We start from the raw sequence: 23,317 nt of genomic DNA, 5'->3' as shown, positions 1-23,317 counted from the left end.
TGCCGTGTCCATGACCTGGTGGGTTTCTCGACGATAACGATTCCGAGTGTCGACTATGATACGTCTCAAAGTAACGGGGCACGAATCACATCATTACTAAAAACGACACAGTTCCGAGCTTCCCAGTTGCGATAAATGGTGGCATTCAGATTGAAATGACGCACCTGAGACATTAGAGAATTGCCTAAGAAATGCGTTTGTAGCCAGCCAAGTTCTTCCTAAAGATTTGCAAGCGGTTCTCTATGGAAGCCATTGATGCTTAATATTGCAGTCCAAATCTCAGCAGAGAAATCGCAACCGAAGAAAAATGGGATTCTGTCTCAAGAGAATTGTTGCAAATTGGGCAAGTGGAACTTTGCCACTCCCATCGATGAAGATCGACACGAGTAGGAAGGCGGCCTTCTATCGCCAACCATGTATGAAATGAAAATCTGGGACTCTCTGCCACTTCATTGTTATGCAAATTATGTGCAACATTGTGTTGCGAACAGTCGAGATCTCAATTGTCCATTTCAAAAATATATGGTTGAGATCTCGACCGTTCGTTGCAGGTACCACGTATTAATTACCCAACACCCCAGCGAAATCCCTTGCTTGATGCTTGCAGCTCCCCAAATCACACGAGTACATTAAAAGAGTCCTCCTCCAACAAGAGAGGCAAAGCCTTTCTATTCAAATGAGACGCACTCCCCATGTCTACATAGGGTCAACCGTAGGGATTTGAGTAGTCTTGGTATGCCAATCTTTATAACAACAGTGGCAGTCTTTAATATAGAGGCCATAAGTGATAACTTCAAGAAGGTTTTGAGTTCATACTTTAATCCTTTCACAACTTTGGCGAAACAATCCAAGCTAATAAAAGATCCACTAGCCCAACTTGCACAAGAAGAAGACATGTCAGAGGTGTTGCACTTGCACTACACCAGGAGGTAACCTTCTGATGCCAAAGCCAAACATGGACCACAGGTTTCTTTCCTCTTTATAAAGAATTCTTGTGAGCACTTTAGGACTTGATGGATGAAAATGGAGGGGATTTCACCTCATTTGTAGGGTCTAGCCAATAGATCAATGTATAATTAAAAAAAGGCTATATTGAAGAATTCTATTTTGTATTTATAAATTATTAAACATTTAAATGTAAATTTAAAAATATGTAATTAGACATATATTTTGATTTCTGCCGTTAAAAGTAATTGTGATGACATGATACAATCTAACGGTAAAATAGATGTAAGGACATTTTGAATATTAAAAATGATAATTTATCTTTACAGATATCTCTCAGGGGAAGCATATGCAAAATTTCAATTTATTTGGACTAAAAATGACTTACACCGAACCTAGGGTCCAAACGAAAATTACCCATTTTAGTTTCCTTTTCTTTTCATTGGTTGTGGGTTAGAAACTCCGAAACAATTTCTTGTGCAACAGAGTTAGGGTTGCCACTCCCAAACCCAAACTGTAGGAACCTCATCTACCTAGCAGCTCTACAGATCTTAGCTGTGTAGATGATCCAGTAACAATCGCAGGGGCAGGTCTCATGGCAACGCAGGATTGATTGTACCAGCATTTCTGCCATGGGTTTTGGCCTAGCAGGATAAACAAGAATAATGGTAGACCATATTTTGCAATAAAGCTCAACTAGAACAATCAAGAACCCGTTCAGAATCATATCATCTGAAGGATATAACAAAAGGAGATCTCTACATTTGACAACCTGAACATCAGCAAAAATGAATTAAGAAGATGACAAACATACAATAATGGTTTGTGATTGTAATTTCAACCTCCATATTAGGTTCAATGGCGATGTGGGTAATTTGCTTCACGACTTCAAATGGGCTAACACAAGATCAATGACTCAGTTGTGTACATGGAGCTCAGATCTATCCATGCATTGCAGTGTTGGTACCTGAAAATAAAAAAGGAAAAATCTGAAAAATTAGTGTCAGTTGATCGCTTTTAATAATCACATCAACATATTCCTCATTTGTCAATCTAAAAAGAAGCATATGCACTAGCGTGCAATGGACTGTTTATGCTTAACTCAGATATGCTGAAAATCATTCTGCCAATTTATATCTTTCTGCATAATGCGAGTATCAAAATCCAAATGCATACATTTTGTAAAGAACAAGTCGTTGGTTCACAGTTTAAATAAGCTGTCACAGAAGCAAAATCCCAAAGTTTTAGGCATATACTTCCTAATTCCAAAAAACTGCTAGAAACATTCTTCCAACTTATTGAGTCATCCAAACAATACGAAACCCATAATTATTGAGTCCAGTTCTGGTCCCATTGAGGGTAATGTATACCACTACCTTCTCCACCACACATTTAAGAAGGGGTCCCACTTTATTAGTCTTCAGAGACAAGCACCTGATTGTGCGGTAGAGAAAGTGGTGGTGGAAGATCACTCCAACTCATAATTATTTAATGATATTGGATGTAGTTTTTAGTTGCTCTTCAATTTAGGGAAGAGTCGGGTAAACTTATGCAGGACTGTCATCCTTAGATGTAACCCAAAATAGAAACTACAAAAGATAACCATGAGAAGGTGAGCACATAGTCAGAAGTACAACTAATATACATGACTTGAGAACTATAGGTAAACATTTTCTTGGTTCATATGTAAAATCCATGTGTAGGACCTCAAGCATATTTCACATTAAGACAACAACAGAGCATCAGCAGGAAAACAAGACAGAAAAGTAGTGATTGTACCCCTGGGAAGGAAGGTCAATGTATTCGGAGTCTAAATTTCAGTATAAATTTTGTTAAAACTAATAGTTCATGTAAAAGCAGAAAAACAGACTGAATTCTTCTTGATTGCCTTCAGGAAATCACTGGATTATGGGTTTGCACCTCACTCGTGTCATTCATCCTATTTAGCAAATTGTCTATTATAGGCATCCTCAATCCATGAATATGTCTACTAGAAGGCAAGAAGTTACAATGTTAAAAACAATTAAATTAAATTAAATGAGAAAGAGAAAAGAACAGGGCTGCCGAAGAGGCATCTCACTAGTAAATGATTCCTAAACAGAAAAGATTAATTTACAATAATTTATTTCATCTAATTGAGAAACTTGTGTTTGATCTGGCTCGTTCATGTTCAATCCTTGCAATACCGGTGCATGTGAAGCTTGGATGTTTTGCTAATTATTCTCTTCACCTTCGTCTACCTACCCTTACATAAACAAGTAATGTCCAGGTTTACTGCAATTTAGTATTTTGAAATCTGGAATTCATACAAAAGAGTTTTTTTTGCAACACAAATCTATTTTGAGGGAATTCATCAATTGGATCATCCTCAAAATTTGAGTAGATAAACCCAGAAAGAGGAACTCGAAAACAGATTTCTAAGCCGACCGGACCTTGCCAATCTGGATTTAATTCAACAGGAAGACAACAAAGTTATTTCGTGGGATCCCGTTCATTGGATCTTCAAATTTTAGGGATTTATTTAAATCCTGAAAGAGAAACAAAACCAGACTTTTTTTTTAGGCAGATAAACCCTGCTGATCTGGATTCAATTCAAGACTCCTATTCTGCCTTTATTTCTTAAATTGAAAAATGTTTCCTTAAATATGAACAAGGGGTGGACCTTGGCGCATTGATTGGTGGACCACAGTTGTGGACTGAGGTAAAGGTATCAAAACAGCCTCTCAGCAAAAACTGTTTGCTCCCTGCCCAAACCCCGGTGCCCCGGACTCTGCTTCTGTTGAAGCCTTCAGCCCTGGGTTCACCCTTTTTTCTCTGAAGAGTGCATCTATTTCCGGTCTTACTAATCTATTCTTACTGGGATATATGGTATAAGTTTCGAGTTGGATGATCTTTTTATTTCAGTTATTTCGTTTCAATCCGATCGGTGAAACTGCTGATACACCTTGTCCTGGTGCAAGGAGGACTGACTCAATACTCTAAGATCTAGTCTTTGAATTGATTTCTGAATTTCAGCAATTGATCATTACATTGATTACTGAACTTGATTGGAGTTTGGTGGTCATCTGATCATCAGATTTGCTTCTATTAATTTAAACCCCAGGAATTATGTGGGAATTAAGATGGAAGTGGTAGAGAAAACAGGCAACAACAAAGAGGGAGAACCTCTCGGCCTGACTAATCAACCCACTTCCATATTCTACATATGTTACAATAGGAGTTTAGGGGCCAGTGCTTGTTGCAAGTGTGGAACAGCATTTGCAACTCTCTAGCCCTATGGATGACATGTGAAGAATCATCTGAGCCTCATGGATTGATAGGGTGCGGAGGTATTAGGATATTAATCAAACAGGCATAAATACATTGATCATTGAAAAGGTGGCCTCACTTCCCCAACTCAAAAAACCCTGAAAATAGATGGAGAATGCAACTCTAAAAATTAAACATAAGACCATCAAAACAATAATGTTTAGTGAATACCTTCACCACAGAACAATTTCCTGATAGTGATGTAGAGAACCTTGCTGGCATGCTCACTGGCCCTTATAACTCTCAGCTGCTTATCACTGGCACCAAGAACTAGATCCACGCATACTGAAATGATCCCAATAGCATGCCAGAACAAAAATTAGAATAGAAACCTATGGGTATGAGAGCACACAAGAAAGGAAAAGAAAGAGAACCATACTTGAGATTCATGATGTTCTTAAGAGAAAGGGTGATCCCACTCATGTGCAGCCTCCAAACCAGGCTAGATGGTAGACTTCATCACCATGTAAGCCATGATTTTGTTTCCCATTGCTGCTTCGTTGCATATAACAATCAAATCATCATCCATTGTAAGAAAATTGATATCCAATTCTAAAAAATTATTCAGGAGAAAATAGTAACAAAAGCCAAGAGAAGAATCATGCTTGATATAATTGAAAGCATCATAGCATTCATTAAATAACTCTCTGTTCCATTGGAGAGATGAGAGAGAATTGAACATACCTAAATGCAGGGAGCGAACTATGGCCACTGTCATCTCCTTTGAATGGTTAGCTGAAATAGTGGTGCCAATTTTTTCGTCCCACTAAGAAACCATATAATCTTGTAAAGAACATTAACCCAGCTCTGAAAAGCCTAGACACTGTTGGGGAAGGGGATAATCTTCTAGATTATCAACAATTTGAAGCAATCTCAGTATCAGATTCTATGGGAGATTGGGCACATTATCACCTACAGCATTACTCAGAAATATTGGGTACAAGCTACTGCTGCCCTTCCTATAGTCGTCTCAGGTGTAATCTACTCTCATTCATAAACCATGAGGAGCTAACAAAGTGAAGCACAAGCCTGAGCCCAGAATCCCGTTGAGCTTTTCCAAGCTTGCCAAGCCCCAATGCAAGAACAATTTATTTTGTAATTTCAATCACAATACCAAACTTATCAGGGAGGAAAGAATTAATTAATAAATGAAATGAGTTCAGGGTCAGTAATGCTCAGCCGGTCCCTGCATAAGTATCCACCATTTTGAAAGTTTTGTGTACCACATCATTCCCAACCCCACTCATAAATGATGTTGGGATTTATGTTGGTTGCTAGAAACACAATACCCTAGTGCTCAACTCAGCCCATGAACCTTTGTTTTATCAAAGTGTTGGGACTTGACTGTCTTGCAGACAAGCCTGTTAACTGAGTTCTGCAAACAGGTAACAGTACCTTTTATCAAAATGCAAGCATTAGTCACTTTTCTTGAATTTCACTTCACAATAGAAAATTTTCACAAAAATTGAGTGAGAGCTGATTCTGGTTTACAATGGCATCAGAAGGGATCCTTGAAGTATCATCACCTGATCCTCTCCAGCCTGAAATGCGCTGGGGATACTTATGACTATGCTGGTGATCCTCCAAAAGTATAATGAACTCCGACAAGAATTTATAATATCCTGGCTGAGCTATTGATTAAAAATCATACTTTGCCCTTCCACTCTTCAAGACAAGGCACAACATGTCTGAAATGTTTGAATCAGAGGAATTGAAGAAATTCCATGACTCCAGCATCAATCGCTTCCTTGATCCCTTAAAATGAACCACCTGTATTAATTAAACAAAATAAATGTGAAGAAGCTGTATTGATGTTCAACATGAAAGAGAAATACACATTGCATGAATTTTTGCTTTCTTATATAGCCATAAGATATTGATGCTGGATGAGGATTGGATGGCATTGCCATAGGCCTTTGCTCTAGAGAGATCTCCTAAGTAACATATGTTGCATGATCCAACGGTGGTGTAAATGTAACCTAGAGGGGGGAGGTGAATAGGTTACACCTAGTGGATTTTCCCTTTTCTTTTTAAAATTAATAAAAATGTAAAAAAAAAAAAGTAAGTAAGATGCCAATCAATAAGAACCAAGACACAAGCACTTCTATAGTGGTTTTGACTTATCCAAGTCTACATCCACTCCTCTATTGGTATTAAAACAGCATTCCACTACAATTTCTCTTTCAATACAATGGGTACAGAAACAAACCCTTATAAATCTTTTAAGGATTAGGTGACCCTTTACAATCTTGGTTCAAAGGGCAAGAGTACCCTCTCTTTTAGGATGAGGAGCTCCTTGTATCAATCCTAATTCCAATCTAGAAAAGATACAACTGGGTTTAAAAATATAAATAGAGTTAGCTATCAAGAGGGGTGACACTTCACATCTTAAGCGAAGTGAGTGATGAAAGGTGATATGCAAGAGAAGAAACAAATGCACCACAAGTAATCCTTCTCAATTTCCCACCAGTACACTTCAATGTGGACTCAGTGCACCTCAGCCTCAATCACCCATGCAACCTTAAAGTTTGGAGAGAATACTTAGAGTAGTGCAACATTAGGTGGAAGGTTTGAATAACACTTGAACCTTGACGGCGATGGGATTTTTCTTAGTCTCAATTGACCTGGTATGGCCTTGTTACTTTTGGACATCAATTCAGTGCTATATTTAGGCTTAAGTGTGAGCGACAAATGGCTTCCAACAGAAATAAAACAGTCACATTATGACCAACTGGCATCGCTGCCGTTGTTCCTTCAAACGATGGCACTGTTTCATGATCCAAAGCCACCGGATAAAACAGCATTGCTGTTTCCCAAACGACTTCATTCATTTTTATCTCTCCGCCCTAACGAATGTATCTGATTTTATTTTATCAAAAGGGACTTATTCAGTTTCACAAATGGTGTCGCTGGATTGGGCAAATCCAGATCCATTTGGACTGACAAGCTTGTAAGCATTTCTAATTGCCTTTTTGTCCCTATGGCCATGTTCTAAACCTATGCTAGGGTTTATCTAAGTAGTATGCATGAGTGTGCAATATAATGTGTACTGTGTCCCATGGTGCCTCAATCAATCTTAGAGGACTTTCAATCCTTAAAGCTTGATCTTCAAGTTTTCCTTTGTCCTTCAAGCTCCTTGGTCTTTGAGTTTCTCTAGCATTTGATTTACACACATCAATGCTTGTTTTTTCTATAATCAAAATTGTATAGGAGATGGCATGGCTTTTCTTCAACAGGAGGCAATTATCATAAGAAAAGAGAACTTTAGATCTTTTCATAACATAGGAACAACAGCCAGCATAAGAGGGGGGAAATTGGCACCCAAAGCCCAACACCCTTTAACCCAAGTGGCAATTAAAGAATAAAGCTCCTGATAAGTGGCTCACGAATTTAGGAATTGCTAACAAAATTTGTCGTGGAGCCACCTAGGTGACTGCCTTGGCAACCACCCGCCTTGAAACTAGAGTCACCTTGGTCGCTCAGGCAGGCATTCTGGTCAACGTAGTCAAATTGCATCCTGGCCCCCTCCAATGCCTTGACTTGCCTAGACACCATGACAAGAAAGCTGCCAACAACAGTACATGCAAAACACTTGTTTTGGGGGGTAATTGAGTAGTATACTGCATGCAAAACTTGATTCCACTTTACCTTAACATCCAAGGGCATGCCATGAAATTGCCCTGCACCCTCAGGTGGTGTCCAATTGTACAAGGCACATGGTAGAAACAGCACTGATGCTCCATGAATCTCATCCATAAAGGCTTGAGGCCTAGTAAATCTCTTCAAATCGAATGAAGGCTGGGACTTTACAACCCAAGCTAGTGCAAACTGGTCTCCGAGCATTCGTGAAGCTTTCATGAATTTGGAACGGTAAACTTCTAGCACAATTTCCAGAAAGAGCTTTGCCCTGCAGGTAATGAAACAATCATCCACTTATGACTAGTTTTGAAAGTGAAGTCATGAAGAGAAGAAAGCAACAACTCTAAACGAAGTATTTGGTGGGAACTGAGTTACATTCACATGTCACTTCAAAATAACCAAAGAAAGAAGTATGGGGGAGGGGGAGTTTAGTTGAGAAAAATGTTGGCAATTAGTGAAAACGTGGCATGCCATTTTTTTTTGTCTCCCAATTAAACACAATGAAAGAAACACATCCACTTCAACTCTCTATCATTTTCACTTGACATCTAGCCAAAAACAGCCTGAGATAATGCCAAATGGGATTTGAATCGCTGACCTTCGGATTCCATCATTTGTACCCCTCACTGCAATGAATCCTGAATTCAAGGGTTGATTTTTGTTATTCCGAAAAGTTAGAGCCAGATGAAAATCTGAATATTTCTGAAATACTGGTCCAAGATCATCAACCACTGCCACATCAGAATCCGTAAAGATGTAATGATTAACAGGGTCCTGCCAATCTGAGTTCTTGTTGAGCCTGCTTTCTAAAAAAGCCTGTCAATATGATCATATAACCAGTCATAATAATAATGTATGATCATATAACCAGTCATAATAATAATGCGATTAAAGTTTCATATATTATGACTCAGATTAAAATGCACCTAAAGTGGTTAACTCCTTGACTGATACATTAAGATTATCCTGAGGTGATCAATAAGCATAGAAATCAGCACCAAGGAAGAAAATGATGAATCAGGTAAGACCCTTCTTGTCCATTTTAATTCTCAGACACATGAAAACATACAACAAAAGGAAAGAATTCCATGACCCTAGTCATGACTCACAGTTAGTAAACACCCTTGGGAATCAATTGCAATTGCAACATATATCACAACCAGAGCAATACATGGTCAGTGCTATTCTGTTGAGGGTTGTGTTGTGATTATGCACCAACTCATTACTTCTCACTGTAAATGTACTTATTCAGCAATCGTATCACAAGCTACTTGCAAGAAGCAGAAAAGAAAAAGTGATTCTGTCATTCTGTGAAGAAAAGATTTCACCAGTTACATGCCATCAATCATCATTATGCATGGGGGTACTAAAAAATTCATGGCTACTTTCTAGGAACCAAGAAACCTTCTGGAGAAATTCTTCGGTTACTGGACGTGTCATTCTTGGTGAGCTGAACACCATTATCTCTGAACTGAGGGCCCCAGATATGTAACCTCATTGAGGATTCAGAGATTTGGAGATTGCAGGCAAATTCACCAATAAGGAAATTGGCTAATTCAATTAGGGAACCGAAGCATAGGCGTCAAGGTTGAATTTCTTCTTTGCTTGGAAACCTAAATTAGTAAAATGGTACAGCCAACTTTCAGCTATAACGGAGTCATCACAATTTATTCTCCCCCTACATGGCACACCACCCATCCAAAGTATGAGATGATCTTTTAGCACTTGTGCAATTCAGATTTTTATTGAGTAAACCTTCTTCGTAAAAATCCCAGAAAGTGGGACAAAGAAAGAAGAAAGGTTAGGTAAGTAATGCTACAACAACTACTCCTCAGCCTTGCCCAGAGAAACAGTGTTGGTCTAACTACATAATGCTACTAGACTCAAGTTGGAAACAAGTTTTCTAATCCAAATGTATTGAAGATGGAGCAAAATGACAGAAAATATCTTAAGATTGAGTGAACAACAAAGGTTACCAACTGCAACACAAATAATAAAAATAATGCATCAAGAGAGGTGCCCTTACAATGTATGACTTGATTCTTTGAAGCATCAATTTGTCCCTTGAATATTCACCTTGAATTGGTAATACAGTGACACTATTTCTGCCCACTGAGAGTGCAGAAGCTGGATCAGTAAGAATGACTACATTGCTTTGAGGCATAGAAACCTGCAAAATTACAAGAGTGCCACCAGTGTGAGATCGTCCTAACCCCCATGAAATCCCAGTTACAAGCTATATATGGATATCTCACTAGTTTGTATCATCACTAATTAGAGTTTCATATAATATCCACAACAGCACAGGTTGTCGCAACCAATTCTAGGTCCTAATCCTAGATGATAAATAGCTCCCTGAGAACTAGTTGCAAGTTGTATATGGATATTCCAGTAGTTTATCAGCAGTAGCTAGAGTCTCATATGGTATCTGCAGCAGCACAAGTTGTTGAAACCAATTTGGAAGTCAACCTAGAGGGAGGTGAAGAGGTTGATACTAGGGAACGTGTTTGTACTTGCAAATAATTGATAACTGAAAATTTTAATCTGAACTGATTGGAGGGCGAAATCATTGATAGCCGACCCCAATAGAGGGGGGAAAGGGGGTTTTGTTTTTTGTTGTTGTTGAAAATTTTAAGCGCGGAAAATAAAGCCAGCATACAAGACACGGGATTTATAGTGGTTCGATTCAACTGAATCTACATCCACTTCTTTCTAGCACCTCTAGAGAGATATCACTAGCACGTCCACTTTCAAGATAGTCAGTGCGGACAACACCTTTTTACAGATGCATTGCTTCTGGCCAAGAGAACCCAATCGAATCCTTAATTCTGGACAAGAGCACCCAATGGAATCCTTGTTTCCAGGCAAGAGCACCCAATTATAAATGTAAATGAAAAAAAAAAAAAATCAAACACTTACAACCGCATGGAGGGGTGGCACTTCCCTTTATAATGAATGCAAGCGTGAATGAGCCTCTACCGGTCCAAGTCTACCTTGAGATCTACTCTCAAACTTCTTATGAAAGAAGGACAGGATCTTCAAAAAGGGATTTGGGTCAAAGGGAGGCTAAAAGGCTACATGAATGTGTAGAGTGTTAGAAAGACCTCTATTTAAAGCCAAAAGAGCTGTTGGAGACTAGCCGTTATAAACCAGCTATGAAATGGTCATATTTTTTAACATCTGGTTGACCAGCTCAATAGAGCTGTTGGAGACTAGCCGTTATAAACCAGCTATCAGATCCGATCTATAACCGATCAACCGTGTCATGCAACCGGTTAGGCTTAAGCTATAAGATAGTCTATGACAGGTATCCAGTACATTCCCTGGGGCTCACTGTGATGGCCCTGGTTGCACAGGCTTAGGGACAAGCCGGTCGACCAGTACATAGTCCGGATGCCAAATCTAGGGTTTCCAAGGGCATTTGGGGAAAATGATTTATACCCCCAAGGACTGAAATAAATTTCCTTTTTGCCTGTATGATTAGTCCCTAAGATGCCTAACTTCATTTTTCCATGATTTTACATGTACCACTTTCAATACATTGACATGGAATTTCAAGGAAGTTTCTACGTCAGTCTTGAGTCTTCAAGGTGTGCTTGCATGTTGTGAAGTCCATTTCTTGGTCTTCAATGCCTTTGGTGCTTTTAGAACATTACTTTGTAGTTTCAAGACAGCTTCCGTGCAGACGTGCAGTGTACAAATTCTACTTGGTTTGTATATATATGCATGATTATTCCTATCTTATAATCACACAAGTAGATGGTTAGCACATGGTAAAATGCATTTGTTATCATCAAAACACTTTATGGGTAGATGGGTCAATCCCCATTTCTAAGAGAGTATCAAACTAAAGATAAAATGGTACCATGTGAGAGCAGGAAATCTGCACCAGTATGTACCCACACACGTGTGAATACCGCTATCATGGATGGGGACGTGGGACGGCGGGGATGGGAGTCAATTTTAAAAGGTGAAGAGAGATCTAGACACAATGGATGCTACCTCACAGTATACCAGCTGTCAGCTCCACCTTTTCACGATAAACTATGGTCGGAAACAGAAAAGCCTAAAAGACCTATTCTGATGACGTATTAAAACTTAATACAATCCCATGATACACCATACTGCCATGATAATTATGCTATAACAGATCTGGAGCTCTCATCTGAAGATCTGTTCAATCTTCTAAACAAGAAGATCTCAGTTTGTAATTTTGTGATGGAGTCATAACCTCATATTCAGCCATGGGAGAATAATGAAATTCTGGGACTTGTTCCTTCATTTGAACACTAAACTTGAAGAGAATTTCAAGGAGATATGAGTCGCCAATCAAGAGATATCATTTCCACCACTAAACTTCTGGTCTGCAACTAAACCTACAACTAGGTTTAATTTAGATTGCATAACCTATTATTTTGATATCAGAATGTAAGCACCAGGCATTACTGTGTATTGTGCGTGAATGAACTCTTTACTCTTCTTCTCTACTCCATAAAACATTATATTACCAAAGTTGCCATTACCTGGATGAAATTAATGAAGACATGCAAAATAGCCATTGACCTTTCTGTTTTACTATATGAAGAGTTCCCAACAATAACCAAGTTTGATGATTTATCATCGTCGTACAAATGCGAAGAGAAGTTGTACACCGCAAAAACAGTGACAAAAGAAATGGTGTCTCTGGAAGTTGCAGATGGGGACGACAAGTGGGTCTTATTCAAAGCTTTGAGACCTGCAATACAAGGAAAATATAAGAAATGTAAGCAAATAGATTCCAAAAGGGGGCAGGGGGAAGCTATAGGATTGCCACGTTGAAGGCTCCACAACTAAAAGTTTACATGGTGGAGACAAAATTAACACTTACCTTGACATTGCAATCGATCAGATAAACCTTGACCAGCAGCAGGTCCCAGAACTAGATGATCAAATTTCTTGTTAGGTTTTTTGGGCAGAACTTCAGCAGTTGTGTTTTGATGCAGTTCCAAAACTGAGAAAGATAGCAAACACAGCAAAGACATCCTTTCAGTCTCAGCTAATAAGAAATCAAGAAGATTTGAATGGTTAAGAAAATGCATGAAGGAAACAATCACCTGAGAGTAAGTGAGGGATAAGAAAAAGAAGGGGCAGACAGAACAGAAGCCGACGCCATCCACTATAAATTTTCATACCTGCAAAACTCTTCCAAAATGTTATTACCTAGGAAATCATCAACACGACCAAAGGGCAAGTAACATGTCAAATGCAGGATGCACCTGTAACTGCTATGCTGAACCTTGGAGCCAAAATAAGAAGGAAAAATTTTGGACAATCTCATACAAACATCACAAGCATAATCTCCTAGTCAAATGCATGCATTACCTTTGAATGATCTAATTAGTCTTCAGATTAAAACATTAAGGCACCAAAATATTTTGCAGAGGAAATTGTATTCTAAGTAGGGATTTCCCCTCTAGCCCAATCATTCCAAACGGCAAAGTCAAACGGCACATATTTATCCTATAGCAGTGACCTATCATTATAGATAATTATGTCATCCCTATTCATATGCATCTCGTAGTGCCTTGAACAACCAAGATAACTTCATTCTGTTTCTTTTTCATTCTTACTGTACTAAAACAAAGCCAACCAACTTTAGTTTATCTTAAATACAGAGATGAGAACATTATGTAGATCACAAGTCCATGTGTTCCAGTATAAACAAGCAACATGGGATTCAACTGTCATGGGAGGCAGCCAAGTTTGATGATGTGGCAGGATTGTTGGTTTGATGGAGCATCATATGAGGCAGACCACTTCAAATAGAAGCATGAAGAAATAGATCGAGACAAAAAAATTATTCAAAAAGAGAATGTTCACATACCTGAGTTACAGTTCATGTGAATAGTGACTTGGGGGCTAATATCAAGAGCTCTTTGATATTAGACCTGAATGGTGGTGGAACATTTTATTAGAACCTGCTGCTAATCTACTTTCTATTTTGGCATAGGCATACTTTTTATTTTCTTGATTATTTAATTCTAAATCAGCTTCCATTTTAGTTGCCTAGCTGAGTTAAAGTCTCCTTTACTTACCTTTTAATTTTGTTTCTTAGCAAAGTTCAATCACTAGTAAGTTGTAACTCAAGTATCAGCTCTTCCAAAGACTGTTTCTATTTTAGGCTCAACCCCTTCCTTCGAGGCCTCCACACAATTTATCAAACGAAATTATGTTGCTGTTTGGCAATGCATTGTCCAAGAGAGGATGAGATGGGTGAGATGCCCAGGCTGAGACAGCCAACATAATTGTTTCAACAGCTAAACCCACTGCTCAAGGCTGACATAGTCTACTATGTCTATACCCTCTTCTATCTACCATTGTCTTATACCTTATAATTCTTTTATTTTCCGATAAATTTGGTGTTGGGTGTTCCTCTACAGCCTATGATTGATCTACTGTAGAATGGTTCTCACTCGAACTTCTTCTACATTAGAACAATATCGATATGCCCATTCAGTAGAGATTCATTTTCAGAATATTCCTAATTAAATAATTAAACAGTTAACAACAGTTAAGGTCAGTGAGAAGTCTCATTACACAAGCAGTCACATATGATACAGAAGGGAAGCAAGCTAAAGGTGTTGTCCTTTCAATGGGGAAAAAAGCCCTCAATGCCAATTGAGTTTCAATCCCAATACCTGGGAAAAACAGATATAGGGAAAAAATATGATTGAGATGTCTACACTATCTACACTATCTTCAATTATATTAATAAATGATTGAAAATCTCAAAGTTTTCCCTAAGGTTAAAATTTCTTGTGAAGAATTCTAAATACAGACTGGCCTATTATATCTTTTACTTCATTGTTCAATTCTGGAAATAATCCATGTTTGTTTTGTGAGAAAGCTGTGGAAGATGAATGGCATCTTTTCCCTGGATGCACATGGGCTAAGTGCCTCTGATTTGGTGGTCCTTTGCATTGGAGAACTGAACTTCTCAAGAGAGATAAGATCTATCAAGTTAGATTTTTCTCCACATTTGCCATTACTGTATCATGGTAAGCCTAAGCCATCTCCCTGAACTTTCAACGATCTGATCTTTGTGGTCATATCAATGCTCAAAAGAGCTCTTAGATGTCCAGCCTAATAAGTACAGCAGCTGAGTTACAGCAGGACTATTTTCTAAACCTGATTGGACTAACTTTATGAATCCTTGTCTTCTAATTGCAGGCACTGAAGAGTCTAAAAGGGAAAGAAAAGGTTGGGCCTAATGCATAGCATGGGAAGAAAGGAAGATAGCTTGTGAGGAGGGAGTCTTGCATTCAGCTGATCATATTGATGTGATTTTAGAGGCTTGAAAGAAGGGGTGAAGAGTGTCAAAATCCCAAAATGTTTTGAATTTCTCTGTTTGGACTGATTAGATAAACTTGCCTTGCTGTTTCCAGGTCCTAAGTGCCCTCGGCCTGCTTATCATGTAGACCATTTTGTCAGATCTGAAGCAGGGATCAGGTTCTGTTGATCTAGTACTTAAGTCTAATTCACCAGAACTTGCTTTTGTTTTGAGTAGAACTTTAGCAGCTCTCTAACTGCAGGGGTTGTAAGACAGGTTTTAATTTTTGTCTGATTTCATCAGGAAAAATAAATAAATGAGTATCTTCAAATTTTCACTACGCATCTCATAAACATGTTTGTGTAAGGCTCACACCCGAACCATGGCCTGCAAGATCTGCTATCCAACAAAGAAATCTTGAAGCTAAGATGGTCTAATGGAAATTAATGTCCTTCATAATAACAAGCTAAGTGGATGACAGAAGATTCTTCTACCTGGTATTTCTCTTCTGTTTGCATGAGCACACTGACCACTCGGTGGATTCATCACTTGTACTTTAACAATGTTGTCCCGTTAAAAAGAAGGCTTACAAAAATCTAAAATTGATTCACAATTCTAAGTTGCGCAAGTGTTTTTCTTGGAACGATCAGTAGTTCAAGTGTTGCCACACACACTAAAAAAACAATGGTTCTTATTATAATTGCACATGGATCTTGAGTGAGATAACCTAACGAAGGCAATAGTAAATGGGAAACTAGGTGAATTTGTAACGACTAAAGCAGAGAAAAGACTACAAAATCTGAGAAATCCAAACATACCCAGATTTCTTCTTCTCTTCTTCCCCGTACTTTCCCCAAATCAAGGGAGTTGCGAGAGATTAACACACACAAAAAAAATGGACAGCAAAATCCACCATCCACTACATTCAAAGCTACTACTGCTTGCTCATTCATCAACGAGGCTGAGAAATAAATCTAAAGGAGATAAAAGCAAAGCTTCCGTCCGAAGGATAGAACAGAATTCAAAGGAAGAAGGAGAATGGGAAGATGGCAACAACTAACCTTGACCAGAACGATATTGTTGATTGCTGTAAAGAGTTCTTGCTATTGATGGAGGATTTATGGACCCGTGATTCACAAACCGAGCCTTCCTGGTTTGTTCGCCTAATGCTAGGCTATGTGCTATTAGTGAGTGAGACTCGGTAAACCCGGCCCGGCTTCCATCTAAGCGGAGCCTTCTCTCAATCAAGTTTAAAGTATCGATATCGATTATCGTATCGGTCAGATGATTTTAAGAGACGTATCGTCTTGTATCGAGTCTTGTATCGCTTTGATTAATGTATTTTAATGTAATTCAATAGAGAGACATATCGAGATGTATCGTATCAGTTGAGACAAATATGGATACGTATCGGCTAGTTTCGTATGGTATCACGGGATACTTTAAACATTGCTCTCAATACAATAAAAGTAGTTACATCTCCCCCTTCATCTGATTCAATCTCTTGGTTGGTCTGGTCCTTCCATGAGGAAAAGGCTGGCAAATTCTTTTAAGCTGCGTTTGTTGGAATAAAGGTGGGGTGGGAAAATTCTTGAAAAAATTGTAGATTTCTTAGTTTTCCCTTAAATGCTAAAATTGTAGATTGTTTTGTTGCTTGGGGTGGAAAAATGAGAGACAAACTTTCTTTCTTTTTTATGATTATTCAACATATAAACATAAATAGATGTGTTTGGTATGATTCATGATCCCTTTTTTCATTAAATAAATTAATGTAAACATAAATTCATAAATAGATCGAGAGCTGTGTATGATTGATTGTCATAAACTATTTGTTTTGTTAATACAAGTACCATTAATGAACAATTTGTAGAATTACCACTTAAAGGTTAAAATGATAAAGTTACAAAATAATTTCTTTATCTCCTTATAACCTCCACCTTGCTTCTACCAAAAAATAAGGAGAGCGTTTCTAATGACCTCAAGCTCCATGACTGAAGAATTTGTTGCTAATCCAGGATGACATTGAGCTATAATAAAGGAACCACTTGCATCCCAAACAATACAACTTATTCCCCCCTTGTTCGAGTTATCATCCCATGACCCCATCAACAAAAACTTGAAAAAGATCCATCCTCAATATGGGCAGTAGAAGATGGTGGGATAACATCTCTCCTATGCTCCACATTAATCACATAGTTAAAAATATTTGCACATAAGAAAGAGTAGTTAGTCAACACAAGCATCAAGACCACCGTATAAAGCTACATTCCTAATTTTCCAAATGCACCAAAGAAGGGCACTTCATAACTGATCAACCCTATATTTATCATCATACCCTTTGAATTTAATTTGAAAAAGCTCTATCCAATCATGTAGATTGATACCATGAAACTTTGAGACATCAAGACGTAAGGAGAAAGTTTATAGCATTCATGTGCATGAAAGCAAAAAACAAGGCATCGTCTCACATCTTCAATTCCATTTCCACACACCAAACAAAGGGGGGGGGGTGTCAAAGTTGCTCTTCTAGTAAAGAGAGCATTACCTATAGCTAGGGCCTCAAGAGAGGATTTCCATAAGAAATGTTAATTTTTTGTAATGTGGGAATATACCAAATTTTACTCCAAAACACACGTGTAGAAGATGATGAAGCAATTCGACCTTGTGCATCAGCCATAGAGAGGCATTGAAAATATGCCGACCTAACAATGAACGTACAAATTTTAGTGTTACGCCAAATCCAAGAATCAATTGTATCAATAGCAAGGAATAGCAAGGATTGGAATGGTGAGGATGGCCTCAACCTTAGATGGGGAAAAGACAGATTAAAGAAGAGGAAGATTCTATTTTGATTCCTGCTAGTTAATCAAGTTATAAAGCCAAGTTGGGTTGTGACTTTGAGAGGGGGGGGGGTTGTTGCCAATACACTTGAAAGACAATGATGAGATCCAAGGGTCTTTATATATGTGTATATTCGCACCATTACCTAGTACAATGAACATTTTCAAACCCATTAATTGTGAAATCCCCCGGATTTCTAACCCGTTAACCCATGCATGTTTTGAGGACCGCGAACTCGGGCCTCAAGTCAACGACAATTGTGGGTCATCCAAGTCGAGCCTGAAGGTTCGGAAGTGGACCCAATGCAAGTGGATGACCCTAGTGATAACTTGACACCTCTTATAGAATTTAAGAGGAGAGAGAAGTTTGGTCATGAATGTTTTAAAAGGTGACATTGGGAACGTCCGTAAAATGATGATGAAAAATCCAATGACGAGGTAATTTCACCCATGATTAGGTCTTTGAAAGAACTTTCTAACAAGCCAAAGATCTCCCAATTTGGACTTCATTTGACCCATCAACCAGGGCCGGTCGAGCGCCCCCAGCCCAGTTCGGGGCAGAATCGGGTTTTACCCTTTAAAACCCTATTTTTAAGCTCTCTTTCACTCATACTCGCATTTTATGTTGCTAGTACGAGGCTGAGGCTCAAGGTGGAGGAGAAACCAAGGGAGAGGAAGGTTCCTAACCATTCGGAAGCATGCCGGCACCCGAATCATTGAGGAATCGTTAAGAAAGGTAAGAATCATCAAACTTTCTTCTTTGGGCTTAGTTTTAGGAGTAGTTCTTTGTAATAAATGTTGGATTTGAGTAGTTGTAATATGATAGGTGTTTTGAATGCTTGCAAATAGATTCATTTATGTTTCCCTTTTTTTTGTGAGTGGTTTGTGCGAATCGTTGCAAACGATTTTGCATTTTAGCTCTCAGACTCACCCGAGAGCACTCGCGAGAGCCAAAATTTGGGGCTTTTTGATTGAAATGAAATTAGATCAAATTGAAGGTACCATTAGAATCCTATTACTGCCAATTAGGCATTCCCAAAGTTTCGTTTCGATTCAACTTCGAACCGATAACAAAATATTGAATTTTCGCCGAAACTATGTCTAAAATGGCGGGTTTGAACATAATCTTCAGACTGGGTTTTGTTGGGTAATCTTAGGGACTCTTTTGAAACCCATATGATTTCTAGTATGTGTCTATTAATCTTCTTGTGTGATTAGGAATTTTTGTGAGTTAATCGCCGACTCTTGTGAACCGAAATTTGTGAATTTAAGAAGGAAACCGAATCAAAAGGTGAGGATTGACTAACCATTTTGTGTATTATTAAATGTCATTATTTTGGATTTTATTGGTGATACGAATCTCTCTAAATTGTTATCTACCAATATATGCTTGTGTGTGACTTTGCGCGAACGAAAGGTAAGCTTGATGTTGAATATTATTTTTTATTCGAAACTTTATATTGATGATGTCTATACGATATGAGAGCATATGTGATGGATGATGTACAATGTAATTATTCTTCTTAATTGATCTTGTCAATTGGGGTTGTGGGTTCGCCCATTACCCTAGTGACCTCATGTGATGGTATATATATTTAAATTGCATAAATGATAGGTGTTTAGAAGTGTTGGGCTAGGAATCCCTTTGAGTATTACTACCCTTTAGATAGGGGTATTGAAGCCGGTTAACTCATGATGTTAATGGTTGGGTCTTGAGTGTCAAGTAGGCCCACTATCATCATAGAGAGGTTGGGTTACATATAATAGATAAGGGCTCCTAGGCGCTCAAGACCGGTGAAATGATCTGTGAGAGGATATGAAGAGTATCATGTCCATTGTATGTGGATGATCACTGGGTTAAGGAATGGGATTCAACAAATGCCTCCCGTTAAGGATTCCATTCATAGGTAGGAAGGTATCAAACCAAAAGGGCACTAGGCATGAGGGGAGATATCCGGACCATATGTAGTACAAGACCGTATGACTTTGCACTGGGTTAAGATTATCCTTGACACACGCCAATCTCATACCAAACGGTGATGTGAGAGAGTAATGACCTATACCCCAACCATGGCTTGATAGGACTTTACCCAACAACCGCGGAGAACCCAATAGACGTCTCTTGTTAAGGGAGATTGACTAAGATTGCCCAAAGGAGATTGGTGTTTAAACTTAATGCGTGTCTACCATAGAGACTTCATGATAGAGTTAGGAGCATAACATCATAATCATTCATATATCCTATCATTATTATTAATTACATTATCGATATTCATGCTATATGTATGGTGTGGAATCTTGTGAACTAAATACATGACATGATGTGAATCTTGTGAATGAATGCATGATACAATGTTGAGTTGACCGCATTGAGTTCTGTTGAACTCATTTCTTTTTATATGTCTATTTCTATTAGAATATTATGCAGGTTATATGTCTGTTGAACTCATTCCTTTTTTTCTAAATGAGAGAAAAACATACCAGGGGCAATATTGTTGAGAGACAAAGGAGGAGGGCAATCACAAATGCAAGGGCTTCAAAAAGGCGAAACTTTTCCGACTTGATGTTCTTCTTAAACCTCCAATACAAAGTAGGCAGAGAGAGTCAAGAGAGGCCAGCAACACTTCGACAGAGTTGAGCGAGACGAGAGAGCAAAGAGAGTCGAGAGAGTTGAGAGAGTTGAGATAGACAAGAGAGATGAGTAGAATAGCATATTAGGGCTGCGAGAGAGTTTTGAGCAGAAATTACATTGATAATCTTCACTTCCGTAAACGGTGGTATTGTGCCCCGCATTTTTGAAGAGAAGTGCTTCTATTTGGAGCTTCTCTAACACAACCAATTTGTGTGCCAAATGCCTGGTTTGGCACACTTTTGCTAAACCGGCACAATAATTTCCGACCGGTTTACCATACAAGTTTTTTGTGACTTCTGTGTCAAAATGGGCAAATGTCACATAATAAGTGTGCCAAGATCGTTGTCATACATCCCCCAAGTCATCCGAAGGAGCAGAAGTTGAATCTTTTGAGGAAACTAGTGAAGCAAAAACCAAAATTCGCCGCAGAAAAGACCCATCAACGAAGCCAAACAGATTACGACCTCCCATGTAGTTAAGAGGCATTGATCCTCAAGGGAAAAAGTGGGCGAAAACTCAAAGTGACAAAGGTGGAGTTGAAAACAATAAAAGCACTCAACGCCACCATGGAAAACCAAAATAATGAGCAAAGAAAAGCTAGGGTTCGAGAAACAAGAAGTGAAGCGTGAGGAACAAGAAAAACTTGAAAATCAAGAAATGCAAGATTTACAAAAAACCAACAAAACACTTCAATTAAACTCTCAAAGAACTAGATCAAAGCGTGAGTCAGAATCAAATTGATACCATGTGAATTAATGATTTCATTAAAATAGACAATGGATTACATAAGGTTTACAAAGAAGATGACATCCACTGAAACAGTGACACGTGGGCTACTCCTTGACACATGTCCTTACATCAGACATAGAGGAGATGGGTCCTCCACCAAATACTGACAAAGGTGGATCCGGTTAATGAATGATGATTGAGCTGCCTGTCAGGGTAGTATCATTCGAGTCGGGATCAACTTCCCCATAGTTTTCCAACCACAAAAATAGTGGGGCCTATAGGTGAAAAATACATTTTGAAAAGAAAAGAAAAGAAAAAAAAACACTAATATTTTTCACCTAGGCCCCACTGTATTTTTGGGGGGGGGGGGGGGGGGGGGGCACAGAGTTAGACTCCCTTGAATATCCCATGATCAAAATCTGAGTCAATTCTATTTTAAAGTGAATTTAATTGCTGGCAAAACAAATTTTCATCTCACATAATCAATTTTAATATTTACACAATCTCTCTATATCCATTCCATTACTTCAATTACAAAATTAAAGAGGTTGCAGCTTTCCTCTTGACATTTCTGAAACAAGAACTGCTCGACTATATTCAGAAATACATAAAATCATACCTTTTTTCATGTGGGATTGTGGTTGGATCTCTCCCAAAACCACCAAACAAATTGAAAATCAAAAAGAAAAAAGAACTTCACCAACATCTAAGAAAAAAAAAGATGGAAAGAATTAAAGAATGATCTTTATTTCTTCCATGGAGAGTCCCTTCAAAAACACAGGCTTCCTCCATGTTTGAACAAAAACCCATCCTTTAATTGGATGATCTTTCGCTTTCAAAGCTATCATCTCTGCAATATCGAAGATTCAACGAGATCTGTCTTTCCATTCGAAGTTGATTATAAAAATTGTTTATAAACATCTCTGCCTTCATATCAATATCTTCATCACACGATCTGGGTGAGCTCATTGTCCTTTGAAGTGGCTTTCTTGGAGAAATGCCAATCACTTCTTTATCAGATTCATCATCGTTTATAGACTGCAAACCAAGCCGATCATTGAAGCTGCTCAATCTCCGCTGGCTCGATCTCCCAATTAATGAAGCAATCCGCCATCGATTAACATCAAAGCTCAGTAGAATCCTCACCTTCTTCACAGCTCTCTTTAAACGATCCAATGGTAGCCAGTCTTGAAATCCCATTTTTTAGACAAGTTCTAGAGAAACAGACAACTGGGTTTCTGGGTTTTATAGATGAAGTTGAAGATTAGAAAGAAAAAAAAATTCTTGAAGCTTTTAACTAATTTTTAAAGAAACAGACAACTGGATTTCTGGGTTTTATAGATGAAGTAGAAGATTGGAAGGAAACGAAATCTCGAAGTCATAATTCTTACACGGTTTGTTTAAATTTCTTGGCAGCCAAGGAGAGAGAGGCGTGATGAACAGGTGCACCTTGTTTAGATGACAACTACACAGCTTTTTTAGACCAAATTTTTATTTTTCTTTTAAGACCAACTTGCTTAGAAGGATTATGTAATTGACAATTTTGGAAGTTTTAATTTTTAAAAGTGATTTTCGTTTCGTAAATTTCGTTTTATTTTAATGACTTGGTCATTAAGTTTGATTGTTTTTTTTGGCAGGTCGAGTTTAGAACATGGAAGTGGTCAGACGGTCGTACAATAAAATAAAAGCGCGGTTGGAATGTTTCTGTTGAAGAGAAAACCTGGCCGGCTGAGTCCGCCGAGTTGGCGAGTTAATGTTTCGAAACTCGGATTTGGGCAGTCTTTGATACAAACCTTGGAGGTGATATGTAATTAGGTTTTAAAAATTATTAGGAAAAGGTGCATATGACAATTAGGTGCCCTTAGATTGGTCCAATTTTTTCGATTTCTAAAAACCTTGGCCAAGTTTGGACTA

The 23,317-nt window shown here is 38.3% G+C and overlaps 2 protein-coding genes across 2 annotated transcripts; both read right to left on the bottom strand.

Moving 5' to 3' along the window:
* Window positions 1-774: 774 nt before the first annotated feature.
* Window positions 775-16,342, bottom strand: LOC149010441 (polyphosphatidylinositol phosphatase). The gene is made up of 11 exons (XM_089161021.1): window positions 16,264-16,342; window positions 12,987-13,064; window positions 12,761-12,883; window positions 12,417-12,628; window positions 9,920-10,063; window positions 8,492-8,709; window positions 7,903-8,161; window positions 4,939-6,024; window positions 4,634-4,746; window positions 4,426-4,539; window positions 775-1,912 (listed from the first exon to the last, which is right to left on the bottom strand). The coding sequence occupies exons 2-8, from the start codon at window positions 13,060-13,062 to the stop codon at window positions 5,893-5,895; spliced, it is 1,164 nt and encodes a 387-aa protein (XP_089017147.1). The 5' UTR covers window positions 13,063-13,064; window positions 16,264-16,342; the 3' UTR covers window positions 775-1,912; window positions 4,426-4,539; window positions 4,634-4,746; window positions 4,939-5,892.
* A 5,653-nt stretch (window positions 16,343-21,995) lies between these two features.
* On the bottom strand, window positions 21,996-22,876 carry LOC149010440 (uncharacterized). Its single transcript, XM_089164102.1, has one exon. The coding sequence runs from the start codon at window positions 22,601-22,603 to the stop codon at window positions 22,217-22,219; it is 387 nt and encodes a 128-aa protein (XP_089020228.1). The 5' UTR covers window positions 22,604-22,876; the 3' UTR covers window positions 21,996-22,216.
* Between the last annotated feature and the right edge of the window lie 441 nt (window positions 22,877-23,317).

Source organism: Hakea prostrata, chromosome 7 (genome assembly GCF_041222555.1).
Source record: "Hakea prostrata isolate BN-2017 chromosome 7, UWA_Hpros_2, whole genome shotgun sequence".
NCBI lineage: Eukaryota > Viridiplantae > Streptophyta > Magnoliopsida > Proteales > Proteaceae > Hakea > Hakea prostrata.
Note: the sequence above shows the minus strand (reverse complement) of the source record. Positions and strands in the feature narration are given on the sequence as shown.

What these genes read in the sequence shown, in the direction of transcription:
- LOC149010441 (XM_089161021.1), bottom strand. Translation starts at nt 13,062, where the DNA reads ATGAAAATTTATAGTGGATGGCGTCGGCTTCTGTTCTGTCTGCCCCTT. An exon ending in TATCCCTCACTTACTCTCAG is followed by an intron (nt 12,884 to 12,986) that starts GTGATTGTTTCC and finishes TATCTTTCTCAG; the next exon opens with TTTTGGAACTGCATCAAAAC. An exon ending in TCTTCATTAATTTCATCCAG is followed by an intron (nt 10,064 to 12,416) that starts GTAATGGCAACT and finishes GTAATTTTGCAG; the next exon opens with GTTTCTATGCCTCAAAGCAA.
- LOC149010440 (XM_089164102.1), bottom strand. Translation starts at nt 22,603, where the DNA reads ATGGGATTTCAAGACTGGCTACCATTGGATCGTTTAAAGAGAGCTGTG.